Here is a 22,306-nt window from a genome sequence, read left to right as displayed (position 1 = left end):
CCTTTAAATGCTTTCAAAATCGGGCCTCTTAACACCAACTCATTCACCAAAACCCTAGTATAAGCTATCACGATTTACTGTTTGAACAGTTGCGATGGCTCCCTATTTGGAAACCCCGAGTTCGCTCTTGCCCACATATTACCCTACTCTCCAAACAGTAATCTGAACGATCCTTCTAAAATATAAGTTGAATCACTCAATACCTTCTTCAGATTCTCTAATGTGTTTCCACCTTACTCTAATTCCCATCGACAATGCCTAGTGTACTGGACTCCCAGATATTCCTTGGGCTTCACCACCTACCACTTACCCCACGGTTCCCTCTGCTCGAGCATGCTTACCTCTATGTTGGTCCTTGGAAGTACCATGAATGCAGCTCCTCAGGCCTTGGGCTTACCATACCGTCTTCCTGGAACACTGCTCTCCTAGATGCTCAAATGACTCTTTCACTCACTTTCTTAGTCTCCACTCAAATAGCACCTTACAGAGACCCTGCTTAACCACTTCTCTCCAATAGCACACCCCACTCACACTTTCATACTCTAGCTCTTTATTATCACCTGACTTGTTCCAGATTTACTCGTTGACTGTCTGCCCCAACTGGATTGAGAGCTTCAGAAGAGCAAGAATTTTTCTTGTTTCATTCACTGCATATCCCTCAGCACCGAAGACCACTGCCTGGAACACAGCAGCACAGCTATCTATGTGTTTGATGAGTGAATGAATTGTAACTACCCTTTTATCAAAAAAAAAAAAATCATTTTTGACCTGATCTGTGGTGGCGCAGTGGATAAAGCATCGACCTGGAATGCTGAGGTCGCCGGTTCGAAACCTTGGGCTTGCCTGGTCAGGGCACATATGGGAGTTGATGCTTCCTGCTCCTCCTCTCTTTCTCTCTCTCCTCTAAAATGAATAAATAAATAAATAAATAAATAAATCATTTTTGACCATTCAGTTGACAGTGGATTGTGTTGTATATCTTGACATTGAGAGAACAAAACGCAACTTTCAAACTACCTGTTAATAGTTGCTTTTTAATTGATCAAGGAATTTTCATCTCTCAAAAAAAAAAAAAAAAAAAAAAAAAAGGCATAGCTGAAGCCAAGCTGTGGCTACTGAGTTTCCTGTGACTTGTCTCGTAGAGGAAGAAAGACTGACTGAGAGGCAGATCCACACTTTGCTACTACTGCTGTTGCCATTTAATTCGAGGTATTAACTAAAAAACATCTTGCAACCTACTACTCTCTCGATTATTTAGCTAAAATGACAACTGAGCCCAAATGACATCTAAACTGTATAGGTACAGTTTGGTAAAGAGGAGACAATAGGAAAAAAAAAAAACACCACTAAGTGTGTGCTAATGTTACTTTTTTATTTCAGGAAACCCAAATTATTGTGAACATAGATTTCAGGAACATTTTATAAAGATATTAGAACAAAAGGCAACACGAAATGCAAAACACACAATACACACACACACACACACAAACACAAACCCTATCACCAGAAATTGAAGTTAATTCTTTGACCGAAGGAGATATTAAAGAAACCACACACCCCAAAATGAAAATATGGAACAGAAGCAAAGAGTACATATCTGATTTTCACTCTTCAAAATTGAAATGACACAAGTTAATGATGGAGTGTGAAAAGGTTATTGAATGAGCTAAATCTAATACTGGAACATTCTTCAATCACTTGCCTTCCAAATCAGAGCTCTAATAAGACTCATAATTTTACCTAGTTGAACTCTGCATCCACACCTCTGAATTTTGCTCATTTCTTAGTCAAATAATATTCTCCTAAAAATCTAGGCACAGGTAAGAGACAGACTGCCTGAAAAACCTAGGCGAAATGAAGGAAGTGTTTATACTGAAAGGCTTCTAATTCCCAGATTCTCTGCCCAATATGAACCACTTAATAGTCTACACTGATATTTCAAATCTTGAAAAAGGAAATGTATCACCTGCACTGCATGCTGGTTATTTCCCACTAGCAGAGAGCAAGCTAAGAAATGGGCCCCTCAAACAGAAAGTGGTACATAGTTCGGGACATAGACATCTAAAGTCTATGCCAACCTAATGACACAATGATTTTCAGAAGTGATTAGATCTATTGTTTTGATTTGAAGGGCCATTCTACAGTGTTTCTCTTTTATTCTCTTCTCTAAGTAATTTAGGATAATAGTTTTAACTTTTGAGAATAAACATTCAGCCTGCAGAAAAGATACTTGTTTATCAAGTAAACATCTTATAAAGTCTCACTTTTAAAAAATAGCTTTGCTTTACTTCTGATGTGCCTAAACGTTTGTGCTATTGAAGCTGCAGCTATATTTTCAAAGACTGGCTCAGGGATCACTGAAATATTAGATGTCCCTTTGCTGGCAAAGCCTCAGAGAGATTCTTCAATCATTGCAAGGTTTCGCAAAACCACTGGTTCCCAGATCTTACCTGGCCTCAGAATCGCCTGGAGGCTCGCTAACGCACAGGAGACCTACTGGGCCCACCCTGGGAGTTTCTGATTCGGTAGGTAGGTAGGAGGTGGGGCTCAGAATGCGCATTTTAATAAGTTCTGTGATGCTCCCGCTGCTAGTCTAGGGACCTAACTTAGAGAACCTCTACTTTAAACTACTAGTTTATATGTTCTTTAAAGAGCAATAAAAGCTTAGATTCCAGGCACCCCAAGGTACTTAATGAAACTCTCTTTAATTCTTTGTCGCAGGGACAATTCTTGAGAAAATCCATTCTTCACTTCCTCTTGTATAGCAACAGTAGTGCCTAGGCAGTGAGAGTCCTTAATACTATTCGCTTAGACTGTTGGTGTTGCTGGGCTTGGATGGGGTGTGTGTTCTATTTCTCACCAGAAGGGCTGCCATCACCCATGTGTCCCCAGACGCCCTGGATCTGTAACCCTCTGCAGGACAGAACTCGTGCCTCTGAGGGACCAAAAGCCACAGCTACATGTCTCTACCCAGCAGGTCGATCTCATCCAGGAGGAAGTCCATGTCTTCCCGGCTCACTTGAGGGCTGATGACTACCTGGCGGAAGAAGTTGACCTTCCCGCGGTGGGGCTGATAGCCCAGCATCAGGCTCCCCTTCTTCATCATCCTCTCCTTAATGGCCGGGGCCACCTGCACGGGTAGAGAGGGTGGGCAGAGGTGAAAGACCAGAACACCAAGCATTGCAACTCATTTGACCCAGTCATTTGATGTTTACTGGGCACCCCCAGCGACGATCCTATCCTCATGTACACAACACGGTCAACATTCATACAAACCTGTTGAAAGCTTACGACATCGGAAGACTGATTCAAGCGCTTAAAAATGTGTGAATTCATTTAATCTTCGCTCTAACTCCATGAGGGAGATACTCTTAACTAACACGCACACTTATAGATGAGGGGATTGAGGTGCAAAGGTTACATAAAGAACCTGAGGTCCTGTGGTCAGGAAATGGAGAGCCAAGATTTAAAACGAGTCAGTCTCACCCAAGCCCACGCTCTGAAACCTAAGCCATCTGAAAGCTCCCTCATTAGAAACAAATCGGGGGTCCTCAGGGGTAACAGTCTTAAAAGTGTCAAAAGTTATGTTCTTAAATTTGTTTGAACTAACAAAGTACTCTAATTCAGGCATCTTGAATAATAATAATAATAATAATAATAATAATAAAAGGTAGAAATGGGAGGAGAACCACAAAATAACAGACTTGCACTGATAGTCTACCAAGTAAAACACTAGTACAGGTATTATGTGCGGGTCTAACAATTTATAGTTTATTAACAGGACATATGTGAAATATACTGTATTTTTTGCTCCATAAGACGCACCTGACCATAAGACACACCCAGGGTTTTAAGGAGGAAAATAAGAAAAAAAATATTCTGAACCAAATGGTGTGTTAAAATATTTAATAAAATACCATATTTTTTGTTCCATAAGACACATGGGTATTTTCTCCTCCACCTATGGGGGGGGGGGGAAAGTGCATCTTATGGAGTGAAAAATACAGTAACCCCTCTGTCTGTTATCAAAGTTAGGAAACCCATACTTTAAAGATTTCCAGCTAACTTGAGAGGAATGGGCCCTGATCACCCAAATGCACATATTTTTCTAGAAGCTTAATGTCTGAAGAAATTAGTCCAATTTAGAACCACATGAGAAAATGAGTCCATTGTCAACTGAGCAGTGTAACTACCCAAGAACTAGCTTACAAACCTTTAAAATGAAGTTAATTTTTAAAACGCTAACTTAAATTAAGAGTGCGCTCTTACTGGCTTAGAAATGCAAGCCAAGTTCTTCCATTTTCATTTTATTTTAACCCTGTACTGAAGTTTCTGAGTGTGTCCTATTGAATATGTGAAAAGGAAAAATAATGAGTTTCTGTCTTCATTCTCTCAGAAGGATGAGACTCAGCTAACCCAGAAGGGAAGAATGAATACATAAATAACACCAGGCACAACGTGCTTTAAAATTCTTTAAGTGACAGGCATAAATGTCAGTTCCCGTGAGACACTGTGTGAGTGTGATCATGCCATACCTCTCTAGTTTTAAACACACTGATGCTTGGTCAGGTATTCCTCCCCACCCCCCATCGAAGACATGCAGAACTATTTCATTTGACACTCAAAACAATCTTCATCTATTCCAAAGCTGATGGAATAACTAAGGGTTTTAGACCTCTGGAGATATGATGGGTTGGACTTAGGCACAGGGCTTTCTCAGGGGGCTTTCAAGGATAATGTGAACTAAGTACTTTATTCCAGATGTGCTAATTTTAGAACATAAATCTTGCAGAACATGGAATACACGATGCCTACAACAGCAAAAACAAACACCTATTAAGCAATATCACATTGCCATTCTAGCAAAAGGTTGGAGCTCTTTTAGCCTAATGGGACATGAAAATATAGGAGCAAAAAAGAAAGAAAATGTAGAAAAAGATGAAGTCAGCGGTCAAGTTGGGGAACAATGTGAACCATCATGTTCTATAAATATCTGGAAATATGTCACAAATTTTATTCTGAGCTTTTTTTTTTTTTTTTTGATTAGAAAACCAGAGTTGAATAAACACCATCTCCACTCTCTTTGCAAAATTTAGCGGCAAATGTTCAGTGGATGCTGAAAGGCGGAAGCTAGTAGGTAACTCTCTGCGATACCTATGCACACCTATTAGAAACCCTTGAATTTGAATGCTCTAAGCATCAGTTGAGTTTTCTTCCTAAACTCTTTATGCAAATGTCATTCATGATTAGAATTATAAAATCTAGTGAAATTAGATGTAAACAAAGGAGAGGTTAGCGCAAAACACAGGGCCTTTCGTTAAAAACTAACTTGAGCCCTGGCCAGTTGGCTCAGTGGTAGAGCGTCGGCCTGGCGTGCAGGAGTCCTGGGTTCGATTCCTGGCCAGGGCACACAGGAGAAGCGCCCATCTGCTTCTCCACTCCCCCCCCCTCCTTCCTCTCTGTCTCTCTCTTCCCCTCCTGCAGCCAAGGCTCCATTGGAGCAAAGTTGGCCCGGGCACTGAGGATGGCTCCATGGCCTCTGCCTCAGGCGCTAGAATGGCTCTGGTTGCAACAGAGCGACGCCCCAGTTGGGCAGAGCATCGCCCCTTGGTGGGCATGCCGGGTGGATCCCAGTAGGGCGCATGCGGGAGTCTGTCTGACAGCCTCCCCATTTCCAGCTTCAGAAAAAAAACAAAAACAAAAAAAACTAACTTGAATCCTTCGGAAAGACTAGACGAAGGAGGGCTGCTAAACACGGCCGCAAGTCAGGTGCGGTAAGAGAACTGCAAAAGCTTTAAGACAAAGTCTTGAGAGTCCAGACCGGTCCTGCACACAGGTGGCCACGCAGGTGCCTGTGTATTCACACCACTTAAAGAAACCTGAGCTGGATGGGACGGCTGATTTCTGAACACTGTAGTTTATGCTAGAACAGTGGAGGCCCTCTAGTGACCAGACCTCTACTCAGGAAAAGCCTCCCTTGCTTTCGGAAAGCATTTGGAAATCTTCACTTGATGGGAGAAAAAAACGAACTTTTCATTAGAAGGTGGGGAAATAAAAGCACATAGATGTGTTTTAAGTTAAAATGTCTAAGTGATGCATACATTACATGTTTTGCTAAGATTATTTGCTTTAACTGACCAATCTTTACCACCTGAGGTAGGAGGGCTTCTGGGGCAGATGCAGGCATGAATGGGTGTATGTGTGTGCGCACATATGTATGTGTGTGTACACCTATGTACGTGTGTGTGCGCAACCACATGTGACTTACATATCTAACCCACCATTCATCATTCACTGCTCTTAAAATCCTCATTTTTGGCCACAGAGCAATGCAGAACTGCGGTATGACTTAAGCTAATAACCAAGGCACATTTATTTTTAGTTTAAAGAGCCAGAGGCCTCTTGATGTAAACTGGAGATATAGGAGAAAAACACAATCGTGCTAGTGCCGATCAATAGTAGAAAGACCCGGTTCACCAGGGACCAATGTCTGGCCAGGAAAATCACAGACTATCAATTTTAGAGCTTACCAATTGTGGTTCTCTAGGCTTTTTTATTTTTCTTTTGGAAATAAAAAAATCCTTTCATATTCATCTCCATCCTCCTCTGGATGCCCTGGGTATAACTGGCTCTGGCTTATAGCCCATTTTAAATTTAAAACAGGCATGTTCTTGGCTCCTACCTAATTTGCATTGTCTATTTCTATGTATTTTTCAATACCTCTGTGCTTCTCCCTGAATGATATTTTATGCCTCCCCATTGGAGAGCATTAGAATTTGGACTCCAGCTCATCCATGTGTCAGGGGGTCTCACATGAGGCAATCTTCAAAATAAATCTGTTTGGACTGCGTTTTTTTTGTAAGCAAACCAAAAATATTGTCTAACGTTAAGCAAGAGAGGTAAAAGCAAGAAGGCCCTTCAATTAAAAAAAAAAGATATTTTTGATCTTTAAATTCTTACTCTTGTGGAAGGCATAAAAATGTTCTCTTATGGGCCCTGGCCAGTTGGCTCAATGCATAGAGCATCAGCCTGGTGTATATATGTCCTGGGTTCGATTCCTGGTCAGGGCACCCAAGAGAAGCAACCATTTGTTTCGATTTGCTTCTCTCCCCCTTTCTCTCCTTCTTTGCTCCCTCTTCTCCTGCAGCCAGTGGTTCAATTGGTTCGAACATCAGCTCCAGATGGGGGTTGCCAGGTGGATCCCGGTCAGGATGTATGTGGGAGTCTATCTCTCTGTTTTCCCTCCTCTCACTTTCAAACAACAACAACAACAACAACAACAACAACAACCAGTTCTCCTATGAGCAAGGCAATGGCATATAGAACCAAACTTCTCAAAGTTTGTCACTGACTTACCAAAATTATAGATAAATGGCTCAATAGCTTTGTGACTCAGAGAACCGATTAAGTAAGGGTTTGGCAATACCACATATTTCATGTGTGTAACCATGAATATAAGATCTGTTCCTAGAGGCAAGAGGGGAAGACCTTCCGTGTCTATGGATACTTCATGGTGAAAGAGAGCCATGAGCAACACCAAGCTTGATGTTCAGGAAATGTCTGTTACAGATTATAATTGTAGTACCAGTAGTGGTTGTTTAGCAAATGTTTTACCAACTCCTTAGAATGCTGCAATCTGCCTTCACACTTCTGATTCCTGGGAACTCAAATTAAAGCATATTTGAAAGGAACCTATGTTTTTGCAATTCAGGGATCACAAATGTTCTCATTAACAGCCAGTTTATCACCTTTGCACTTAAAAATACATCAACTATTTCCTATTTATAAAGCTCCAGGCACAATCCAGTCCTGGGTAACTTGGATAGTCTCTTTTTGCTGATCACAGCAGAGAAATAGCCCTAATTCGACAGGACGGAATATTCACAGGGTAAAGAGACTATGCACAAACTAAATGTAAGTATCCAAAGAGCATCCCTAAATGGAGCATGCATGGAGGAAAGCAATTTGGCAGGAGTGAGATTGCTTTCTGGCTCTCAATTATTTTACTGCTGGTTTTCCTTCAAATTGTAAATCAAGTTCTTTTCCCATGCTTCAGAGCACTGGTCCCCGCATCTTAAGTGGAGGAAGATCCTGACATTTCTATCTGGTTGCACAGGAACTTAATCGACATGTTTCCGTAGGATTGCTGTTTCTCCCCCTTAAATAATGTTTCAGCCATGATCCAGAATTTTGTTGTCACACCCCCGCAGCATAAAATAGCATTTGATATTTAAAAGTAGCTTAAACCAGGCACCATAATCGCTTTTTTATTAAAATAAAATGGCAATGTCCACAAATGACATTTCCTTTGAAAAATGTGTTATACAATGTTCGCAGCAACACACTATTTTTTTTTCAGAATAGAAAGTGTTTCTCAAACTATCTGTGAGGAAGTTTATTTTTCCAGTGTATTCCATACCTGCTTTTGTGAGTCACAGTAAAAGTCAGTTACTAAATGAAATTGAACTACTAAATAAAAATAAAATTAAAAAAGTACAATGCCCCATTTTGTTCTTTTATTTTGAAATTCAACAGTAAACTTACTTTGTTGGTATTAAGGTTTTTAAATAATAGCTCCTCAACCCCGTGTTTTCCTTATTGCTCACTGCAATCACCTAGACAAGTTCACAGACCTGCATGAGCCTGGAGATCGCGCTTTGAGTGCCGCTCCCTTGTAACTCTCCCAGCTCCTTGTAGGCGTCTATCATTCGAGTCGTGGACCTTCTTGTTATTCTGCATATTTATTTTTGTTTATTGGTGTGGTCTTCATAGATTCCCTAACCGTTGGCCAGTTGTTAAATCTTGGAGCTGCTTCAGTTATGATGGCATTTCAGCGAAACCACACACCTGATCGTGAAGCCTCTACATCAGTTATTCAAAGTCTAGTGCAGGGGTCCCCAAACTTTTTACACAGGGGGCCAGTTCACTGTCCCTCAGACCGTTGGAGGGCCGGACTATAAAAAAAAACTATAAAAAAATCCCTATGCACACTGCATATATCTTATTTTAAAGTAAAAAAACAAAACGGTAACAAATACAATATTTAAAATAAAGAACAAGTAAATTTAAATCAACAAACTGACCAGTATTTCAATGGGAACTATGGGCCTGCTTTTGGCTAATGAGATAGTCAATGTGCTCCTCTCATTGACCACCAATGAAAGAGGTGCCCCTTCCGGAAGTGCAGCGGGGGCCGGATGAATGGCCTCAGGGGGCCGCATGTGGCCCGCGGGCCGTAGTTTGGGGACCCCTGGTCTAGTGCAAGGATTAGAAGAGTCGATGGTTCAAAGTGCCCTAGATTTTAGGACTTGACACAGCTTTTTCTGTCATACACTATGATGGTGAAATCGTCACATTTATCACCTGTAAATATTGGACAGCACAGATCCAGGGTGTTGGAGAAAACAAACCCATACTTAAAGGAGGTGACACTTTTGCAGAAATATGAGGTACAAAGACTACACAGGCGTCTACTATGATTCTAGACAGCTATACCACTCAGTGCTTTTTGAAAAAAATCTAGACTTTTTTTTTTCTGTATTTTTCTGAAGCCGGAAATGGGGAAAGACAGTCAGACAGACTACTGCATGCGCCCGACCGGGATCCACCCGGCACGCCCACCAGGGGGCGATGCTCTGCCCACCAGGGGGCGATGCTCTGCCCCTCCAGGGCGTCGCTCTGCTGCGACCAGAGCCACTCTAGCACCTGGGGCAGAGGCCAAGGAGCCATCCCCAGCGCCCGGGCCATCTTTGCTCCAGTGGAGCCTCGGCTGCGGGAGGGGAAGAGAGAGACAGAGAGGAAGGAGAGGGGGAGGGGTGGAGAAGCAGAAGGGCGCCTCTCGTGTGCCCTGGTTGGGAATTGAACCCGAGACTTGTGCACGCCAGGCCGACGCTGTACCACTGAGCCAACCGGCCAGGGCAAAAGTCTAGACTTTATTATGTGTGTTTTTTTTCCTAAATTCTCCCCTAATCCATGAAACACGCTCCTCAAACTCCAGCTTTGAGAACTCTCTTCTCAGTTTCAGTTTAATTACTCTACATCCCATTTTCTTCCAAGAAACAATAATCCTTTTAAGGAGTAGGAGGCTAAACTAACAATAATTTGCAAGTCTTGTGAGTAGAGCATGAGGTGGGCAGGCAGAGTGAAAACTGAAGAGTAAATTATAAGAGTTTTGGTGTAATCAACATTTTCTCCTAAGATTATTTTACTTAAAAGAGAGTTGTATCAAATGCAGAAAATTATCGACTGTATTTTTTCTCTATATATAATGTCAATTGAAAAAGTTATTAATTTCCCTACATTTACACTAAACTTCATACATATTTTTCCTCTTCTGTATTCTCTGAGGCAGAAGTTATTGCCATACCAAAGCTACTCTTTAATATACATAGTTAAGGAAAATAAACACTGAAAAAGCAATATAATGAGGACTAATTCAGCTGTTATACTTGAATGTTAACTGTTTTAGATCTAGGATGTCAACGTCTATTTTTTGGTAAAGCAGCAAATAACAAATATTATAGGCATTGTAAGTCATACTGTCTCTGTCACAAATTAACTCTAATCTGCCACTATAGCATGAAAGCAACCCTAGACAATACATAAACAAATGAGCATGGCTCTGTCCTAATAAAACTTTATTTAGGAACAACGAAATTTAATATCATATGATCTTCACATGTCATATAATATTATACTGCTTTTTTTTTTTTTGTATTTTTCTGAAGCTGGAAACGGGGAGAGACAGTCAGACAGACTCCCGCATGTGCCCGACTGGGATCCACCCGGCACGCCCACCAGGGGCGATGCTCTGCCCACCAGGGGGCGATGCTCTGCCCCTCCGGGGCGTCGCTCTGTTGCGACCAGAGCCACTCTAGTGCCTGGGGCAGAGGCCAAGGAGCCATCCCCAGCGCCCAGGCCATCTTTGCTCCAATGGAGCCTTGGCTGCGGGAGGGGAAGAGAGAGACAGAGAGGAAGGAGGGGGGGGGGTGGAGAAGCAAATGGTGCTTCTCCTATGTACCCTGGCCGGGAATCGAACCCGGGTCCCTCGCATGCCAGGCCGATGCTCTACCGCTGAGCCAACCGGCCAGGGCCTATTATACTGCTTTTGATTATTTTTTTAAACCACTTAAACATGTTTAGGCCATTCACAGCTCCAAGGCTGGGCATAAATGAGTGATAGGATAGATTTGGCTTTGGACATCTCTTACCAACTCCCTACTCAAAATGGGAAAGTGCGTTATGATATGTAAAATGTACTCCTTCAAAGGAAAAAGTACATAGAAAATCCTGTTCACTGGGCTTCCTTCAGAAACTCTGCATTGAGCCTGACCAGGTGGTGGCACAATGGACAGAAATTCTGCATTGAACCCACCAATGACAATGGTCTTCTTGAGTCTCCTCCTCCAGTAGGGCATGAAACCAGCGCCACAGATGGGTGAGCAGGGTTGCCACGGTGGTTTTCTTCTGATACTGTTATTCTTGAACAATCACAAAAAGTAATTGTTCAAAAAAGATTTTATGTATTGATTTTATAGGGGGTGGGGGATGAGAAATAATCGCTTCACTCAAGCTGTTCATTGCTTGTTGTATGTGCCTTGACTGGGCAAGCTCAGGATTTTGAACCAGTGACCTCAGCATTCCAAGTTGGCACTCTAACCACTGCACCACCACTGGCCAGGTGTGAGGCTCCTTCTATTGAGGGGTTTTAACTGGGATTTTCCAAGCTGATAGGAGAGACTATCTCCATTTTATAGATTAGGAAAGAGGCTTGGAGGGGTTAACTCTCCAAGGTGGAGTCAGGATTTAAATTTAGAGCTCTCTGGCTCTAAATCTGGGGTTGATATGAGAATTAAACAGAATTAAAAATATGTAAAGCCCCCCGACACTTTAAACAAAAAGCAATTTGATATATGCCTTGTTCCCAAACAGTCTGGGTTCCCAATAAGCCCCACCCTCCATGTTAACTTGGGGAGAGTTCTCCTGAGTAGAATATTAAAATCTAGGTCATGGAAAGAGTTGGCATAAAATGTTCACACTTTGATGAACACTCTTCTGATGAACAACCATATTGGTTCACAAAGTCTAAGCACAAATTTACATCTCTGTCTTCCTTTTGGCATCAATGTTTAAAGAAAGCATATTCTCCAATGGAAAGGCGTATTTTATCAATTTCTGATTATGAATGAGTTTAATACTATGTCACATTTAAGAACTTCCTAAAACCCAAATGAACACTTTAATCTTTGAACCAGATATCTGGGTTTCCTCTGATTTTAACTACCAACTGGCTTTTCCGTTACACATGCAACTCAGAAGTCGAGTTGAAATGGGTTTTGAATTCAACTGAATATATATATCCTCTAGTTTGTAACTTCTGTCTACCCAGGGTAGTTTTTGCTAAACAAACAACTGGTGGAAGAAAACATTCCTTAGGATCTAAAATACTACAGTCCAAAGGAGAAAGTGATTTTTTTTAGTCTTATATAAAAAGTTCTTTGTATTGACAGTGAACTTGACATCTTGAAAACGTGGTAAATGGTAAAAAGAAAAACAGTTGTTACCTTACAAAAACTTTCTTTTGTATTTTCAAATTCATTTGAGTGCTTTGTCTCTCTTGCGCCAAATGTGATAGTCTGTAGAGAATAGACATTTGCTCTCCCGACACAATTTACTTTTGTCCAAAATTGTTCTGAGATCAGAGCAGCAAAAATGTGGGTCACACCTGATCATACAGGCAGTTTCCATCTGCCGTTAGGGAAGAAACCAGCACTCGTGAGGACAATGCGAGAGCACATCCACATTGCTTTTTATTTACTTATTTTTTATTTTAGTGAGAGGAGGGGAGGCAGAGACGGACTCCCACATGCACCCAACTGAGATCCACCTGGCAAGCCCACTAGGGGATGATGCTCTGCCCATCTGGGGCGTTACTTCGTTGCTCTTTTTTTTCTTTTTTAGCACCTGAGGTGGAAGCTATGGAGCCATCCTCAGTGCCCAGGCTTGAACCAGTCGAGCCATAGCTGAGGGAGGGGAAGAGAGAGAGAAAAGAAGGAGGAAGGGTGGAGAAGCAGATGGTCGCCTCTCCTATGTGCTCTGACCGGGAATTGATCCTGGGATGTCCATACGCCAGGCTGACCCTGTACCACAGAGCCAACCGGCCAGGGCCACATCCACATTTCTTAGAATGTCTGGCAATGCAGAGGGGAAAACTGTAGCCTGCTCAGCTTGTGTTCAAGTACCATTGAAATCTCCCTCTGCTTTTTTGTTGTTGTTGTTTTGTTTTGTTTTGTTTTTTTCTTCCTGATGTAGTCTCAGGTAAAATAATCCTGTTTCTCTGTCATTTCATCAAGGTACACATTTTTCTTTCGGAATAGGAAATAGCTGAAGAATGCTGTCTTTTGTCAATAATTACTTGACATTGGCAGCAGACGCTACCTCTGCCAGTGTTCTGTGCTGAAGGGCTCACACTGTGCAATTTAATGCATTGCCTTCAGGGGCAACTATCTATAGATACAGAATTTAGACTATTTTCTTAAAAACCACAAATCAAATGAAATGATCAAACATGTTATTTCTCCTATTAGTAATGAAAGAGATGCAAAAGTTTACAGCAACTTCATTCAAAACAACACAAATGCGCCTGACTAGGCGCTGGCACAGTGGATAGAGTATCAAACTGGGACGCAGAGGACCCAGGTTCGAAACCGGAGGTCACCAGCTTGAGCACAGGCTCATATGGTTTCAGCAAGGCTCATCAGCTTAAGCCCAAGGTCACTGGCTTGACAAAGGGGTCACTCGGTCTGCTGTAGCCCCTCCAGTCAAGGCATATATGAGAAAGCAACAACTAAGGTGCCACAACAAAGAATTGATGCTTCTTATCTCTCTCCCTTCCTGTCTGTCTGTCCCTCTCTCTGTCCTGTCACAAAACAAACAAAAAACACAAATGCCCTTCAATTACTGAATGGATAAATAAATGGTGGTACATCCCTACCATGGGATAGTACTCAGCAATAAAAAGTAACCAACTGTAGAAGCAACATGGAGGAATCTCCAATATATTACGCCAAGTACAAGAAGCTTGACTCACAAGGCTACTTACCATATGATGGCATTTATCTAGCAGTCTGGAAAAGGCAAAGTCATGTGGCTGAAAAACTAATCAGAGGGTGCCAGGGTTTGGGCCTCCAAGGGAGGCGTTGACGACAAAGAGGCAGCCTGAGATCATTTTTAGGGGTGATGGCATTGTGCGGAGTGACACCACAGTGGTGGATTCATGAACACTGAACTTTAACTTCTGTCTAAAGCTGGGCCTTTGCCTGATTTTTCTTTCTATCCCTTGGAGCCTAATATAAAGCTTTTCCAGTAGCTAATGTAACGCCCTCATCACAACTCATAGAGCTGTATGCCTTAAGAGGTGATTTTACTTGTGATATAAATTTGAGAATGAATTGATTTAAAAAACGAAGGGGTTCTGAGATCAGACAAATAACTTGAGCTCCCAGGGCCCCCCGTTTCCTTATTGCTAGGCCAGAAGTGATAGTAGTCTATTATCTCTTCATAAGACTGATACAGTGTGGACAATGACACGGTGGCTGCAGCATGTAACAATGCTCTGAACAAGAGGACAGGACACGATGGAGATGAATAGACTCATTCAGGAGAAGCCGAGAGTGCAAACTCTGCAAAGGAAATGGAGCTCTGAGCTGGGATATTTCCTTCCAGGTCTACCACCAATTGGAGGTCTTTGAGCAAAAAAAATGTCATCTCTCTGCAGTTAAATGAGAAGGGTCATGTCGACCACTCCCAGGTGCAAAGGATGAAGGCATTTTGGACACGGTGGCGCTTGAAGCTTTTCTTCATGGTGGGCAGAGTGGATTAGTGGAAACTGTATTGCTAAAGGGTGTTGGGAGGCAACTAACCACACATAGACCAACAGACCTGGGACCTGATTCCTGAAGTTCTGTGTGACTTTGGGCAAATGCTTCACTGCTCTGGGACTCACATTCCTCTTCTGTTAAGAATTAATAACCCTCCCCCCCCCCCAAAAAAAAAGAAAGAAAGAAAAGAAAAAAAGTATATATATGTAAAAAACAAACAAACTGATAATCCCTTGTAGAATTGTCATGTGGACTAAATAAAACAATATATATAGATGCACCAGGCACAAAAGTTGGCACCTGGCAGGCACTCAATAATATGAGCTAGTATTATTAATCTCTTAAAATGAATTTGCTCTTAATCAATTTACATTCATGCCTGGTCTTTTATTATAATACATGACTTCACTGTTCTGTCTTGAGACACGAGCATTTGAAAGTGCTGTGGAAACCTGACTTGTAATTTCTTGTTTCTCCCAAAAGCATCTAAACTGTATTTAAATAATTTTGAGAGGTTGTGAGTTAGCAGATTTAGAAATCCAGTCTTGCACTACATGTATGCCAAGTTTGTATTAAACTTCTATTTAAATTCCAAGGGTTTTTTTTCCCAACATTGACAAACTAAACATTTATTTTTTCCCTTTAAAAAGTAAGACAGTTGGTGATCATTTTGGCAGTTTGGTTGGGGGCAGGGGACAGGATGACAAGGAGAGAAGCTTTCCATTGAAATGTATTGTGTGCAGGGATGCTTCCATTATATGCTAGACATTTCTGTATTGTGTAAAGTATTTCATAAGTGTAAGTATTTTTCAGAATACAGCAATATTTTGTAAGTTAAAATTTACCTCTTTGGAGACACGAAAGGTCATCTACTGAGAAGGTCATCTGCATTTCTCCCCTATTCATGAGCTGGTCCAAAATTGGACAGTCTCCTTGGGCTGTCCTGCCACTTACATTTTTATCAAAGGAACACTGAAGGTGCTTCCCAAATGTGCTTGAAGATATAAATCCCCTGAATTCAGGCCCCAATCCAGAGCAACTAGATTTGAATCTCAATGGGATAGACTTAATAGTCTATATATTTACCAGGCACCTCAAGTTTTTGTTATCACGATGCACGTTTAGCAACAGGGAGAAGGACAGTATCTTAACAAGACTTTGGGGTGGGAGTTGAGGGGTGTTTTAGACAGAAAAAACAATTTCGGGATTGGAGATTGGAACTCTCCCCTTCTCGAATTACTAATGTCAAATTTACAGTGAAATAAACTAGTGACCTTCAGCGAAGTTGCTAGCCAACTTTTCTGCTAATCACAAAACCTGATAAAGTGTTCAAAAACACTTAACCATGGCTCAGGAAACAGTAAGGCTCTTTGTTTTGATTGCCGAATGAAACCATTTGCTTCTTTCAATTATGTTCTGTCGCTCCTTACCTGTCTAATTCCTCTCTTCCTCCTCTACCCAACCTTCACGCTGCCTCTGATACCTGTCCCCCTATAATTTAGAGGTGAGCTGCATTCGTATAAGTCTCCAAGTCTCCCAGGCTTAAATTATGTAAAATTGGTGGTCTACAGCCCATGAAATCACATGCAACTAACAGATCTTTTCAGCTTGACAAAACACGGAGAAATAAGCTGCACTTTGGTGGGACATACCTTTTCTCAAATACAGATTTTTAGCCTTATTTTCCTCCAAAAGATATCTCAAAGTCAGACATGCACAAAAAGAAAAGTGCTTCAACTTAAAAGAACTTCCCTGTTTTATCCTTTCTTGCGCACAGGAGCAAAGCCACAAAAACAAAGTTTTAAAATCCCAGCAAGAGTGAAGCACACAACCTCACATTTGGTGTTTACAACAGAAATGACGATGACAGCAATTCCAATAAACCCAATGTCAGTCATATATTCAAGGCAGCTGAAATGAACAGTCATAAAAATAAACCAAACTGAACCGAAAGCTTTAGCTGAAGAATGGACACAATAAACGCTTTACACACTCTATAAAGCAAAAATTTAATACTCAATTGTGTCAAAGCAGCCAGCTGAGCCCATAGCTCCTCCGTAACTGCTGTGGGCCAACTCCCAAATTTTAGCCCGTGTTGGGAGATGCCTAGATTGTTCCGTAAAACGGCCAAGTTATTTGGAAATTTTCAGGCACGGGTGGGAGAGGACATGTGGAAAAGGAGTCAAAGCATTTTGAATTATTGCAATGACTGCAGGGTCAAAGGTACCAAATGTTGGGTTTTTTTGTATTTTTCTGAAGCTGGAAACGGGGAGAGACAGTCAGACAGACTCCCGCATGCGCCCGACCGGGATCCACCCAGCACGCCCACCAGGGGCGACACTCTGCCCACCAGAGCCACTCCAGTGCCTGGGGCAGAGGCCAAGGAGCCATCCCCAGCGGCCGGGCCATCTTTGCTCCAATGGAGCCTTGGCTGCGGGAGGGGAAGAGAGAGACAGAGAGGAAGAGGGGGGGGGTGGAGAAGCAAATGGGCACTTCTCCTATGTGCCCTGGCCAGGAATCGAACCCGGGTCCCCCGCATGCCCTACCGCTGAGCCAACCGGCCAGGGCCACCAAATGTTTCACAGTGCTTACATTAAGCCTGCCCAAGGAAGACTTAGGCTGTCCCCAAAATGCCATCATGCTCCTGTTGAAAAACAGTGATCAGGAGCCCCGTGTACTCCAGGGACACCTCCTACTCTTTGTCTTGGCCCTTCTGCATCCTTTCTGTTTCTCTCGTGACTTATTACCCTTGTGTTGGTCCAGAAGAGACAATGAAACTGACGGGTGAGCAAAGTCAACTGGAATCCTCAGAGACACAAAATACAGTTTAGTTGTTTCCCTTCGATTCTTTTTTGTGGCTGTTTTATTTGGATTATTTCCACCTGTACGAATGCAGCTCACCTCTAAATTATAAGGGGACAGGTATCAGAGGCAGTGCATGAAGGTTGGGTGGAGGAGGGAGAGAGGAATTGACCCATAAAAATTGTATACATTTACAGTGTCCAAAGTGACATTTTGAGAGGCACATACACTGGGACATGGTTCATCAAAGATTCTTAACATATCCAAAGAGTGTCATCAGTTTGAAAGAAAATGGGACGATCTTAGCTTTTTCTCTAAGTTCCCTGGGCAGTGGTCCCAAACTTCTAAATGCTGCATCTGGCCACTGGAGCAGGGACACAGATTTCCTAGTTGTCGGCTACATCGGTGCTGCGCTTACACGTCACCCACACGCTTAATGAGATAAGCATTCTAAAGAGGATAAAAATTCTGGGCCCTGGCTGGTTGGCTCAGTGGTAGAGCATCGGCCTGGCGTGCAGGAGTCCCAGGTTCGATTCCCGACCAGGGCACACAGGAGAAGCGCCCATCTGCTTCTCCACCCCTCCCCCTTTCCTTCCTCTCTGTCTCTCTCTTCCCCTCCCGCAGCCAAGGCTCCATTGGAGCAAAGATGGCCCGGGCGCTGGGGATGGCTCCGTGGCCTCTGCCTCAGGCGCTAGAATGGCTCTGGTCGCAACAGAGCGACGCCCTGGATGGGCAGAGCATCGCCCCCTGGTGGGCATGCCAGGTGGATCCCAGTCGGGCGCATGCGGGAGTCTGTCTGACTGCTCCCCCCCCCCCCCCCCCCCGTTTCTGGCTTCGGAAAAATACAAAAAGAAGAAGAAGAAGAAAAAAAAAATTCTGATTCTTTTCCCACAGGTCTTCTGAGTGTAACTTTCCCAGAGAATGCTGTTCCTTTTCACTTTTTGACACTGGGTAATTAACCGCTGAAATTCTGTCTCTGGACTCACTGGATGCCAACAAGCCTCTCCCAGCCAAGGAGGCTGTTTGGGGCATACATGCAAAACCCCGGAGCGGCTCGGGCACAGATGTGGGAGGGGTTCACGGTGTTGGCAGGCAAGAATTTAAGATGCCGAACCTGCACATTGGGCTTGGGAGGCTTAGCTTCCTGAGTAGCAGAAGTATTGGTTGTTACAGCAGACTCCGGGCCTGGCAAGGCAGGGAGCGAAACAGGAAGTCATCCCACGGTTTGTGCTGCTCTGTCCAGATGACATCGGGCTCTGCACAGTCTGCGGAGGCATCTGAATGAGGCCTGGGGGAGAGGGGGGGACGGCGGGGGGGGGGGGAGGACGGCGGGGGGGGGAGGACGACGGGGGGGGGGGCGGCACCTTCCTGCCACCACCTACTTGCACCCCGCCACCTGCACAATTGTCTTATATATAGTTTTTTTTTGGGGGGGGGGTGTTTTTGTACTGATTATTTGCTTCTGGAATTAAATGGAAATTCGAGTTGTCTTTTTAACCTTTTGGGGTTGAATATGATTCTCATTGTCCATCCAACTCTGAGCTGCACACACAGGACAGACACCTACCTCTCCCTGCGGCTTTTAAATCCCTAGTTATAGTGGTTTTCATATCATTTCAACGCACTTCTTTCTTTATTCAGCGCTAGTGCATCCTAAAACGCCTGATGTGTCTACCTCACAGGCAAAGCCTGGACTTTTAAAGGCACATGCTTCGTGTCACCTGCTTTGCTTTTTGAAATTTTTTTAACCGAATCAAAGAGAGCTACCATGAGGATATTTAAAAATAATTACTGTTCCTGTATAGCTCATAAAAATATTGAGAAAATGTTAAGTGTTAGGTGTCCGTCACTGAAATCTGTGTAAATACTTGTAAAGAGTGTTTTACAATGAATGCTGTAAATATTAAGGTGCAGCTTTAAGGGTTTTCACATTTCAAGTGAATTAACAAAAGTGAACTATATATTCTTCCTTATGGAGCTTGCTCAGCTCTCTTTTACTTACTGCTTAAAGTTGTAAGTTCCTTTTCCTCAAAGTCACGGTGTTCCACTTGTGTTCCAGGGCCTACAGGCTCCAGAGTACTGCGGTGGGGTGAGGGCTGCCGCAGGGTCAAGAAGGTGGCGAAGTGGACCAGGCCCTTGGCCTAAACCAAGCTCCACTCTAAGTGCCCTATTTACTGGAGTTTTATGTATGAGTTTGAGAAAGATGGCATTTGAATCAGATTGGCAATGTATTTATCACTATTATTCAAGATCTATTATTTTGGAATATCTGAAAAATAGCCCTCAAGATGCTACTAGCTAAGGGAATACTTCCTACGTGACCAGACCAAGGGGAGAAGGGGGCTCCCAGAGTCTCCCATTCTTGACCAAGTTGGGGAAATACGACGGTCACGGAGAAGCATGTTGCTTTCCTAAAACCAAGCTGCTTCTGCTTAAGAGTTAAGGATAAGCCCTGCACTGTCGAGTTATGTTCAAGTAGAATAATAATAAATAATAAGTGATGATTTCCATAACTGAACCTCAAGTCTGCCCCAAGTACAGCTACACAACCAAGCTACATCACTGTCCAATCGAAGGGCGCTTTTGCTTCTCTTAGTTTATCATTATCCCATTCCTGTGCTCTTCTGTCGGAAGAACAAAGGAAATGACCCCCAGAGGATGAAAAGACGTTCACACACCTTGCTGAAGGAAGGGGTTTATTTGCCAGTGGAGCCACATTGACCTAATAGGCTTCAATTCATGAGCTCCCCAAAGTTAGTTTTCTTACAGCTTATATACCTTTACTGTGTCCATGTAACAGGGTGCGCGATCCATCCCTTTGTCTGGAGGCATAGGTGACCCTCGTGTCTCAGGATGGAAGGGGGCATGAGGGGAGTTTCGGAGCATTTATCTTAACTATTGACAATTCCCATTCTTCTTGCTGGTGTTGCAAGTTGTTCCAGGGAGTCGCTCAAGAAACTGTAAGACTGTGGTCAGTTGATTTTTAAACTGGCTGACTCATTCCTTTGAGCTTTCTCCTTCCTCACCTCCACCAGTAAGTCCCCAGGGTTTCACCCTATCTACTGGCCATTTGAATATCTTCCTTCTATGAACTGCTTGTTCATGTTCTTTGCTCATTTTGGGTGATCATCTTTTGTTTTGTTTTTTTTCCTGCTTTAGAAAAACCCTTTATTATTAAGAATATTAACTATCTGATTGTTTTACATGTTGCAAGTTATTCATCTACTTTTAATTTTGTTTCTATTTATTTCATGTACAGTTTTAATATATATAATTAGAGCTATCGATTATATACATATATATTTTCCAGTATTCGTGTTATACTTGAAAGCCTTATCTACACCAAGATTAAAAAATTTGTGTTTTTCTGGTATGAGTAAATGGATTAAATTGAAACGTTTAATCCATTTGAGCATTCCATTTGTATCTTGCATAAATTGGAGAGACCCTCCCTGTAGCTCCCACATTTAACCAGTAGTCTCAACACCTTTCATGGAATAAGTCTCTCTTTCCCCGGCATGTCCTGGGAACAGGCATGATTCCTATGAACATATGGGTCTTGGCTTTCTATTCTGTAAGATTGATATGTCTTTTTTTAGAGTAATCCAAGCTGTTTTATTTATTGTAGTCTATAAAATAATAAAGTGCTTGAGGGGGAATTCCCTTGTTAGTAGTAATCCTTGCTGAGATGTTCTTACCTATTGGTACCCACTTATTCTCTTAGATGATATCTAGAAACACTTTGACAAATTAGAAAAAAAAACCCTTCTGTTAATATGATTAGAATTATATTAAGCCTTTATTAATTAGGGAAAACTAATCTTCTCATCTTGAATTATAGAGTTTTTCAGTTTCTAAATGAAGTGGTTTTTAAAAAATATAGAACTACAATTTCTTTGGTACTCCTCCCAAAGAGGATTCCCTGCATCAGAGAGGCCTGCCTGGTGGCCGGTTAATTAGCATTCAGATGTATGGACACTATATGGCCTTCCGGGCGAGGTCAGGAGAGAAGGTTTTCAGGAATACTTGCGTTTTTAGAGTCCAGCTCTCCTGAGCCCACCATGCTATGATGAGTCCCAGGTCACCTGGAGAGGCCTCATGTGTGTGTTCTGGTTGACGGTCCAAAATGAGGTCCGAGCAAGGGCCAGAATCAACCAGGAAACACGTGAGTGAAGGTGCATCCAGGAAACGCCAACCCTGGCCACTGACCCCGCCAGCTAGTCGTCCGGGATGCGTCCCCAGATACGCTCTGCCCTCTGCTGTCTGAATGTCTCCCCCACAGACTCCACGAGCAGAATAAAATAGCTCTTTACAGTTGCTCCGTTTACAATAACTTGCAAAACAGAAATTGTTAATGGAACATTAGGGTTGGGTTTTTTTTTTTTTGTGGCCTTAAAATTTTATAGCTTTGTTCTCTTGGTGCTATAATTTTTGGTTATTTATTGTGGGTTGTTTTTTTTTTTGCTATGATGGTCTGACTTAAAAAGATGTCTTCTGATATGAATTTCAACTTTCTAGCTCCTAGTTTCTTACTCTTTAGGAAAAAATAAAAAAACTTTTTTTTAGATACCCAACTTTGTTCATCTACTATAGCAAATCTTTATTTATTTATTTATTTATTTACT

At 42.5% G+C, this 22,306-nt stretch overlaps 1 protein-coding gene across 2 annotated transcripts in view; it reads right to left on the bottom strand.

The window, feature by feature from the left end:
• Window positions 1-1,454: 1,454 nt before the first annotated feature.
• GADL1 (glutamate decarboxylase like 1) overlaps window positions 1,455-22,306 on the bottom strand; it is a 186,774-nt gene continuing 165,922 nt past the window's right edge. For both annotated transcript variants that reach the window (XM_066350801.1, XM_066350802.1), the window contains one exon: window positions 1,455-3,130. In XM_066350801.1, the coding sequence (XP_066206898.1) occupies window positions 2,957-3,130 (174 nt within the window). In that variant the 3' untranslated portion in view covers window positions 1,455-2,956. The remainder of the gene's footprint in view (window positions 3,131-22,306) is intronic.

This window comes from Saccopteryx leptura, chromosome 10, assembly GCF_036850995.1.
Source record: "Saccopteryx leptura isolate mSacLep1 chromosome 10, mSacLep1_pri_phased_curated, whole genome shotgun sequence".
NCBI lineage: Eukaryota > Metazoa > Chordata > Mammalia > Chiroptera > Emballonuridae > Saccopteryx > Saccopteryx leptura.
The sequence above is the reverse complement of the archived record's forward strand: the minus strand, read 5'-3'. Positions and strand labels throughout refer to the sequence as shown.